Source organism: Polyodon spathula, unplaced genomic scaffold (assembly GCF_017654505.1).
Source record: "Polyodon spathula isolate WHYD16114869_AA unplaced genomic scaffold, ASM1765450v1 scaffolds_766, whole genome shotgun sequence".
NCBI classification, from domain to species: Eukaryota; Metazoa; Chordata; class Actinopteri; order Acipenseriformes; family Polyodontidae; genus Polyodon; species Polyodon spathula.
The window spans coordinates 83,917-93,041 of NW_024472254.1; the positions used below are offsets into that span (position 1 = coordinate 83,917).

Sequence of the window (9,125 nt, forward strand, 5' to 3'; positions counted from 1 at the left end):
TGCTATTGCGTCTAAGAATGGCCTAGCAGCTCTTACTGTCTGCCTGTCTTTGATTCAGGATAGAAAAATGTGATTAACATCTTTTTAACTGCAGCCCCTCTTGCACTAGGTATAGAGTTGAAAGGTCATATTGTCACATGATTTGAATGGAGCGAGGCAGGCCGCTCTGTGCCCGGTAGACAGATAGTGTTATCCTGACAAGATCAAATCAGCGCAGATTTATAGAAAAACTACAATATCAGAGAAACTGTGCACAGAACCGATCAGGACCATTGCAAACACTGCCAAATAATAAAGGAAACTGAAGGGAAAATACTTTTAAAAATGACAGCTGGCGCTACTAGGTCTCTAGTAACTGCGTATTTTAGTTCAGTATATTTGAGTGCAAGGCGTTTAAGGACTATTAAAGTAATCCCATTACAATTTTAAAAGCGCTGTGTATGCATGCATGATTTATATAATCTGCAGTAAACAAAGTGATTTGAGCTGTCTGGTTAATTATTAATAAGGCAGAATGTGGAGGTTCGGGAAAGAGAATGAAATATTAATTATTAATGAGATGGGTGGGCAAGAAAAGACCAGTCGATTAATAATGAGGTCGGTTTCTCTGACAGGGTTCTGCTTCATTATTAATGACAGGGGCGGGTATTAAGAGGGTTTGAATTGCGTAGGTTGGATCTATTGGAATTGGGGATTAGAGTTGTTTACGTAACGGAGTCCCTGGAACCTGGGGGTTCTGAATCCGAGCCGCCAGTAATAGTATATAATATAATATAATAGAAATAATATATTATAAATGCAGATTGTGATTGATAACCCGATACTGTAGTGCAAGCAACGTGCGACTTCGCTCAGTTAAACCCCGCAGATTGAGGACAATAGTGGCAGTGAAATAGCCCAGAATAATAAGAGACAGCCTCAGTCCGGGATGGGTGCTGACGCCAGTCACAGCAACAACACGGTGAGTTAGTGTTCCCTTTGTAACTGCTCTCTAATGCGTGTGTTAGTAGCGTCCGAAGACTGTTTTAATTGTTATGTTCTTTGAGGTTATTCACATTCGGTCTGATTGTAACCCGCACTGCTCCTAACCTATGCTGTTTTATGTTATTACGCGCGGACTAATTCTAGTGCCCGAAGAAACCCCAGACGATTGACGGGACTGTGCTGGGCTATGCTGCAGTTACACGGCAGGGCTGAACTAACAGACATCGGTCTTACAAGTTTAGAGAAATGGAAATGAACAAACCATGTGCGTTTATATTGATTTTATTTGTAGTTTGAGTTAATTTATTTATTTACAGATACTGCTATATAAGTAACTAGGTACAGTCATGATTTGAGTATTTCAATATTGCACCATCTAAAATACAGTCGGTATTCATTTCGTATTACAAAGCGATGTTCTTTTGTAAGTTAAAATATTATATTTAAATAGGGGTCTGCTTGTTTGCTGCGCAGTGCATTTAAGTTAATTACAGGGTGCGTAACAGGGGCACGCACACGGGTGTTTTCAGCCCCTGCAGTTGCGCGTGTAATTGGCGACGCGTTGTGCTCCGGGGATGCGAGGTTTTGCAAGCTGTGCTCTCGGTCTGTGCAGACAGTACCCACGTCCTCAGCAAGTACCACGTTTTCCCTGCAGCACTTCGCCTCGTTTTGTGTGTGTTATTGATCGCGACCAACGGTGCGGGAACAATCCTTTTTACCATATTCGATAAAGGAGAAGTGCACCATTTTACTAAGGCAGAGTTGCTACCAGTAGGATTTGTCTGGCAGTAAGGCAGCTGATTCAGCTGCTGGCGCCAGTATCTGCGCAAAACAAATTAATATAGACACCGGTTTCATTTTCTCTGAGCTTAGTTAATAAAAATATATGAAGTTCTCTTTGCTCAGCTCTGATGTTAAAGTCTTTTGGGGTCTTTCTAACTGGCAATAATTTTTGTATTATTCCTGGTTTAGTAAAAGGTGTTAATAATGAGAACGTGGCCCCGTGTGTGTGTGCAGTAATAAAGCGGGCGGTGGTGATTCCTGCAGGGGAAGGGCTTGCTTGCCGATAATAACCCCAGCGGGTCAGGCTGGAGGGGTCTGCTGTCCAGTCTGGGTAACTCGCTCCCGACCGGACTCTGCCAGTTCGGCCCGTTCCGCTTCACGGGGCGCAAGATCAAAGACGAACTCGAGCAGAGTCCGGAGCTGCCGCCGCCGCCGCCTGGCTCTCCGAGTCCTGACAAGGATGCTCTGGAGTGGCCGAGGACGGGATTCATCTCGCTGTTCCTCCCCGAGTTCCCTCACCGCTCCTTCCCCGGAAAACAGCGCTTTCAGGTACGGCTAGCCAGGGATTTCAGGTGCGTTCCTCAGTCCGACTTCTAGATGTTTTTCTGTTTGTGTTTTGTGTTTATGTTAACTAGCTGTTTTCAAAGTTTCCAGAAAAAAAGACAGCGTGCTAGTTTGAGTATCCGAGTCACAGTATTGGTTTTGCTGATCAGTCCTGCAGGATGCGTTGAAGCTGCTGGCTTTGTGTGCTAATCTATACCTCTCATGGTTCATGCAGATCCTGGACTGCATAGCCAAAGGCTCCTATGGACCAGTTCTGAAGGTGGAAGACAGAGGGACGGAGAAGACATACGCCGTGAAGGCAAGCTGTCCAGCAGGGCAACGTGAAACTGGAAACTCATTCCAATTAACGCAGCGGCTTTGTCCGGCTGGCCAGTTAATAATACCGAACAACAGCGTAAGACACATGGGAATACCTCTCGAACACAGAGCCCGCTCAGCAGTTGAGTGGTAAGACGTTCCTCTTTTGAACCCGTGCGGTTTTTGCGGTTCGCCTTTCCATTCAATTCAGTGGGCCGAGAGATGCCAGTTCATTTTTCAATCCCCGTTCCTCGTTCGAAAAAGCAGCAGCCACAAGGGGGCACGGCATACTTCAAAAAAAGAAAGAATGTGCCATTAGAATTACAGGTGAAGAAAGCTGCTGTTCAGACACAAAGGGGTTTGTAGCTGAGATATTCCGATTGCTTGCATCACATCCCACATTTATTTATTTATTTGCAGGTTTTGCTGAAATCTGAGATTTTAAAGCAGGGTGTTTTGGAACAATCTAAAGAAGAGGTGATCATCCAGGTATTTAGCGAACTCGTTAGTAACTCGTTAGAGCAGCTGCTGGTTATCTCATGACCACCTTTGCTTAAACTAGAAGGCTTTCTAACATGCCCGTGTGTCACACCATTAGGATGCTGGCACCGCTTCATTCCCGGCTGCATTAGTCATTATTCATGGTCATATTTGATTTGAAGCTGTTTTGTAAACTCTCATTGGTTTCAGTGCTTACGAGAGGCAGTGCTAGCATTGTGAACATCCAGTGGGCATCTAGGATGTGGTTAGGAGCAGGGATGGATATATGAATCCAATTGCATAGCAGCTTCACCCATTCCAGGTTTTACTACCAGCTTGATTAGCCGCAGTGTGCAGGTAACAAGCTGAAGCAAGTCTTATTAAACTCCTAGCAAACCCAGGACTGGATCAAACGGCTATGCAATGGGAGTCTTGTTCCCATGCCTGGGTGGGAGGCGCATAGCTTCTCTTTCACGGCACTCACTGTAGCAGCTCTTGCAGGTCACTCTCTCTCTGTTACTCCGTTGTGTTCACTCTTCCTCCCCAGCGCCAGGTGCGGCACCCCTTTCTGCACGGCCTGCAGGACTGCTGGCAGACCCTGCGCCACCTCTTCATTAGTGAGTGCCCGTCGCTCCGGCGCCACGCTCACATTCGCACGGGACAGGGGACCGGGGTTAAGCTGGGCTCGGCGCCTCCAGTGGTTCTCAAACTGTATGAACCTTTGGGGGTCAGAAAAAGTTTGCTAAGGGGGTCCCAGGATGTTACTGCATGATGCTGTCCAATGCGGACCATTTCAAGTTATTTTAGATCTGTTTATCTCAACAGCAGTAACCCTCATTGCGGTCCTAGCCCTCTGGATCCGGTATAGTTGAACTTCGTTAGCGGTCAGATAGATCTCTGAAACGCCTGCCCGGTCCTCACTGAGAGGGTGTGGCTGGAATGCAAACCCAGCTGCCCCCTGTTCGAATGTGAGCACAGCGCTGGCAGCTGGAATAGACCCCCCTCTTTCTTTACTCCTCTAGTAGTGAGTGCATCAGTAGTTAGATACGTTGGTAGCGTTTGAATTCTTTTCTCCTGATTTCCGCTTAAAGCAACTGTATTCCCTTCTGCGCAGAACTGAGCAGGTGGCACTGAACCATGTCTCTGTGTGCAGGATTTCACCTCCTAAGAAAGATGCGTTGTGTGGGGTAGCAGGTTCAGTGCATTTATTCATATTTCGTTTTCCATCTCATCTGCATTCCCAGTCAGCTTTGTGATGAGAGGTATTCGAATCTCACAGCACACCCCCGCGGTCTAATGTTCTCAGAGAGAGCACACAAAACCGGAACACGTTTCAAAACTTACAACCCGAATGCATTCACTTGGAGTGTAACCGGCTGGGTGATTTAAAATCCCCGGCTGCATGCATTTTTTGTTGGCCCTGAATCAACCTAGAAGGTATATAGTTGCTTTAACCCCCCTGGTTGTAGCTGTGGGTATTGCTGGGACCCTGGGCACCCCTGTGTTACTCCCAGTGCCGGACCCGACTGCTGTGCTGTACCAGTCACCCCCTGAACCAACCCCTTCGGATTGGAAGTGTTCCAGACCCAGTCACCTCTCCTGTGTGAAGCCAGCGTTACTCTTCACCCTCCTCGCATCAGGACCACCCTCTATACTGCTTCATCCCTGTGTTCTGGAAGCATGTGCGAGCGCTCTAAAAGAACTGGGTCCCTTTTAGAGTTCGTTTCTTAATCGAGTGGAACGTTATCCTCACCAGGCTGATTCCCCTGGTGCTGTAAAGTGCTCTAAATCACTTGTGTAGATTGATGAGATCAGTGCAGTGTTCCCAGCCTGGACAGGGGAGGTATAAACGGTGCTCCTGGACCGCTGGTTTCTGTGCTGCTGTGCCTGTGTTAGCACAGTTAACAGAACACCTGCAATCACAGCTGTCTCTTCTCTTCCCCTGGTGGCAGTGTGTGAGTACTGCAGCACAGGCGACCTCCACACATACTGGTCAACGCTTGGGCAGTTTGAAGAGGATGCCGTTCAAGTGTTTGCTGCCGAGCTCGGCTTAGCTGTCGGTGAGTAGCAGGAACCGTTGATAGGGTCGCTCGCGGGGGCGGGAGATGGGAGAAATCTTTCCTTAAACAATATGTGAAAGTCATAGCATTTGGGCATCTTAGTGTCAAGTCAAGTAAACACCAAAAATTACAAAGAGAAAAATATATAATATTAAACTAGTGAGTAAGACTTAAGATTTAAATACTGTAATGTGGAATGTGCTGGAAGAAAATGCCAAAGCTGTAACTCCCACCTGGTGGCGCTCTTTAGCTGCGCTGCAGTTTGAGAAAGCCAGACTGTGGCTGGTGAGTTAGACACCAGCAAAAACCCAACTGTCCTTGCAGGCTGTGTCTATACAAAGCTGGCTGGCTTTTTTTTTTTTTTTTTGGACAGAAGATGTAACTCTGTGTTTCTCCTCCAGGATTTCTCCATGGTGTTGGAATTATACACAGGGACATAAAGGTAATTGCAACTTATATGGGATGCCTTTTCTAGTCCTAATGAAAAACAGCAAAAGGTGAATGTGTTTTTAAAATGCTTGCAAGCGCTTCTTTACCCTTGCGCGTCCCTGCATGCATACACAGAGCAGAGTGTTGTTCGTAGTGCTATATATGGGATCATGGGTAAATTGTTCAGACATGTAACTGAACTCAAAATAATTGAAAAAAAATCTGTGACTTTTTTTTTTTTTAAACTCAGATGGAAAATGTGCTTTTGAATGACCAAGGTAACGTCTCTTTTGTTGAAATCTTTTTTCAAGTATTTGTTATATTGCACGTCATTTCCCAGCAACCATCGTGAACCCCTTTCTAACCCCCAGTGAAACACAGAGTAATGTGCCTGCATTGCATCTGTAGCCCTTTCCTACTTGCATGTCTGTTTCATGGATTTGCATTGTTGTTTTTGGTTTTTTTCACTGTATTTAATGTGCATTGCCCTGTATTTCACTATTTAATGTGCTATGCCCTGTATTTCACTGTATTTAATGTGCATTGCCCTGTATTTCACTGTATTTAATGTGCTATGCCCTGTATTTCACTGTATTTAATGTGTCATGCATTGCTCCTCACTATCTTGTAAAGCACTTTGTGATGGTGGTCCACTATGAAAGGAGCTGTATAAATCAGTATTGATTGATGTGTAACTCTGGGCAGGCTGGTTTGGTGTTAGTCCAGACCAGATGGCAGCATAGAGTGTCCAGACATGGACTGTGGGCACAGGCACAGAACCCAGGTATTTCAGCAGCTTCAGACCAAGCCTGGCTCCACAGCTCCATTCTGTAACCCACATGGCACAGAGTCGGGTGCCTCTTCCCCCAGCTGAGAGAGATTCTGTGCAGCCCACTAGGTGGCACAGATCAACTATATGTGTCACCTGAAAGGTACAGGATCGAGTTAGTAAAGGGTCATTATTACACATCCTTTGAAAGAACAAGTTAATGAGCCAGAGTCTGTCTTGCTTTCAGGACACCTGAGACTGGCAGACTTCGGGCTGTCCCGTCGGCTGGAGAGAGGAGGAAAGGCGTACACTATCTGCGGGACAGTGCAGTACATGGGTGAGGAGATGCTGCAGGGGGCTGAAAGCAATCGCAGAAATAGAAATGCACCACAGTAGTTTCCCCTAAGGTCTAATCTCTGGTAGAGTGCCCCTCCACAGTGACTGTTTTACCTGGGCATGGAAAATCAGGCTCACCGTGTGCACAGGTGCACCGTAGAATCGGGAGAGAATGTGGCGGCCAGCGCCCTGGTTTGAACCGCTCCAGGGTGTACTGCGGGTTCGGCTTGTCTCGCCTGGCACCTCATCCTACATTAACCCTCTTCTGTTCCAGCTCCCGAGGTTCTGAGTGGAGGTCCCTATAACCACACTGCTGACTGGTGGTCGCTGGGCATCCTGCTCTTCTCATTGGCTGCAGGGAAGGTAAGGGGCTGGGCTTTTTTTTCTTTTTTTTTTACAGCAAGATAGCGTTGTAGTTTCAGCTGTGCTCCAAGCCCGGGCTATAGAAGCTGCAGTGGAGAGTGTGCGCTTGCAATAGTTTACCCTGGTTTGCCGTAGTTTTTAATATGCTTTACCAAACCACTCTGTACTTGACAGTGCTTTCCTGTGCTTTGCTCTGCTTTACTGCATTTTCTGTGTTTTTACAATACCAGGGTGAACTTGTGTAGCTGACATTAAGTGCTGGAATGTGATATCAAGGTATTTCGACCCAGTGTTTTTCTTTTAGTGAACAGCATGCCTGCTTATTTATCACTGGTCCATAAACGGTTACAAAGCAAGCTCTGACGGGCTCGTGTTTGTACTGATTTTAGTAAATGCAATTAAGCAGAGGAACGATCCAGCACAAGTCTCAACTTGCATCCCTTAACAGAACTGCAGAGGCAAATAGAAACGCAAAGTTTACCCTAGAAAACAAACAAGAGGGAGGGGGGTTGGGGCTCGGTCTCTTAACAGTGCCCTTGTCTTATTGTCTTTTTGCCTGTGCCTTCACCTAGTTCCCTGTAGCCGCAGAGCCAGATCACTCGTCCATGCTGAGGATGGTCAGGAGAAGTAAATATGACATGCCGAGCACGCTCAGCCCACAGCTCTCCCTCCTGCTCAGCGAGGTAACCGTTGCATTCAAGGCTGCCTGTTCACACAGATGTTTGAAAGAGACTGCTGTCTGCTGTTAAGCTGCATTGGGATTTTCCACATAGCACACAGCGCCATTAGGTGGCCAAATGATGTAACTGCAAAAAGAAATGTAAAAATATAAATAAATAAAAAAATAACAGTACTTGTTTTAGCAATGTTGTGGTTTTTTTTTATGTCTCTCATACGGGAAAGTGGAATCTGGTTTTACTCCACGCCCTCTCACCTGCTGCTTGTGTCCGTTGCTTGTTTCAGCTGCTGTGTAAAAACCCTGTGCAGCGGCTGCACCACCTCGATCACTTCAAGAAGCAGCCCTTCTTCCGGGGCACCACCTTCGACACACACCTGCTGCAGAAGAACCCCATGGGCCTGATCCTGGAGCTGAAGAAGCAGCAGGGCCAGGGCCAGGGGCAGGGGCAGGGGCAGGACTCCTTCCAGAACTTCGACTGTGACCTCACCGAAGCACTCAACTTGAAATGACACTTGATATGCACAGATCACCAGTTATTTCTAAATGCAGTTGTTCAGTTAGAAAGACAATCCGATGAATCCTGCAGCTATGCACAGCCTTCTACTTCCACAGTACACCCCAGAGCTCAAACAGGTGTCCAGTTCTCTGATTTACTGAGTGGAGTTGATCACAAACACAGCCCTGTTCTACAGACTTCCAGTCAGAGTTTCCAGAGGCACATCAGAGACTGTTCATCAGCAGTGTGTCAGTCAGCATGGGGCTATTGCTGCTGGGTGGGGTTTGGTGTTTCAGTTTCATAGGTTTGATTGAATGGCAATGCAGAGCAGTTTAAAGAAGGCAGTTCCTAAGCAGTGCTGCATAACCATGGTAAATGCATAATATAACGGGACAGAATGCAAACCCGCCCTTTAAATAACCGTTCCACTTTACCGAGGTAAATTTTTATAATGGCAGCTTGCACCTGTGCTTTACCCCAGCTCTGCAGACACACTTGCACGCAAACTTCACTGAACTCAAAGCTCGTTTTCTGCGGAGATATTCCCTTCTTACAAGAGCAGTGTCGGTGGTTATTCTGAGCCAGGTGGGGGGGTCTCTGCTTCATTGTGTGTTTAATCACTGAACTGTGTTTACCGATCGCTTTTGTACTGAATAATGATAAACAGCAATATGTTCTTAACGTTTTTCAAGCAAATGTTATTTAAAATGTGTCGCTCAAGCCCAAATAAATGATGTTTCTGCATTATTGTTTGTTATTGAATCTCAGGTATTCACTTCACTGATCAAATACAACTACAAACTGCAAGTGTTTCCCTTGCAATCAAACACCCCCTGTGTGGAATAAGGATGGGTGACTGATAAAAACGGAGCCTTCTTTAGCCTT

At 46.3% G+C, this 9,125-nt stretch overlaps 1 protein-coding gene across 1 annotated transcript; it reads left to right on the forward strand.

Moving 5' to 3' along the window:
• Positions 1–679: 679 nt before the first annotated feature.
• Positions 680–9,033, forward strand: LOC121308779 (ribosomal protein S6 kinase-related protein-like). The gene is made up of 12 exons (XM_041241399.1): positions 680–961; positions 2,032–2,316; positions 2,546–2,629; positions 3,049–3,117; positions 3,656–3,725; positions 5,061–5,168; positions 5,570–5,610; positions 5,848–5,875; positions 6,614–6,703; positions 6,977–7,065; positions 7,638–7,748; positions 8,029–9,033. The coding sequence occupies exons 1-12, from the start codon at positions 929–931 to the stop codon at positions 8,251–8,253; spliced, it is 1,233 nt and encodes a 410-aa protein (XP_041097333.1). The 5' UTR covers positions 680–928; the 3' UTR covers positions 8,254–9,033.
• The last annotated feature ends 92 nt before the right edge of the window (positions 9,034–9,125 follow it).

Coding starts and splice junctions, on each gene's coding strand:
- LOC121308779 (XM_041241399.1), top strand. CDS start 929: ATGGGTGCTGACGCCAGTCACAGCAACAACACG. Junction 6,704..6,976: donor CGGGACAGTGCAGTACATGG/GTGAGGAGATGC, acceptor CTTCTGTTCCAG/CTCCCGAGGTTCTGAGTGGA. Junction 7,066..7,637: donor TCTCATTGGCTGCAGGGAAG/GTAAGGGGCTGG, acceptor GCCTTCACCTAG/TTCCCTGTAGCCGCAGAGCC.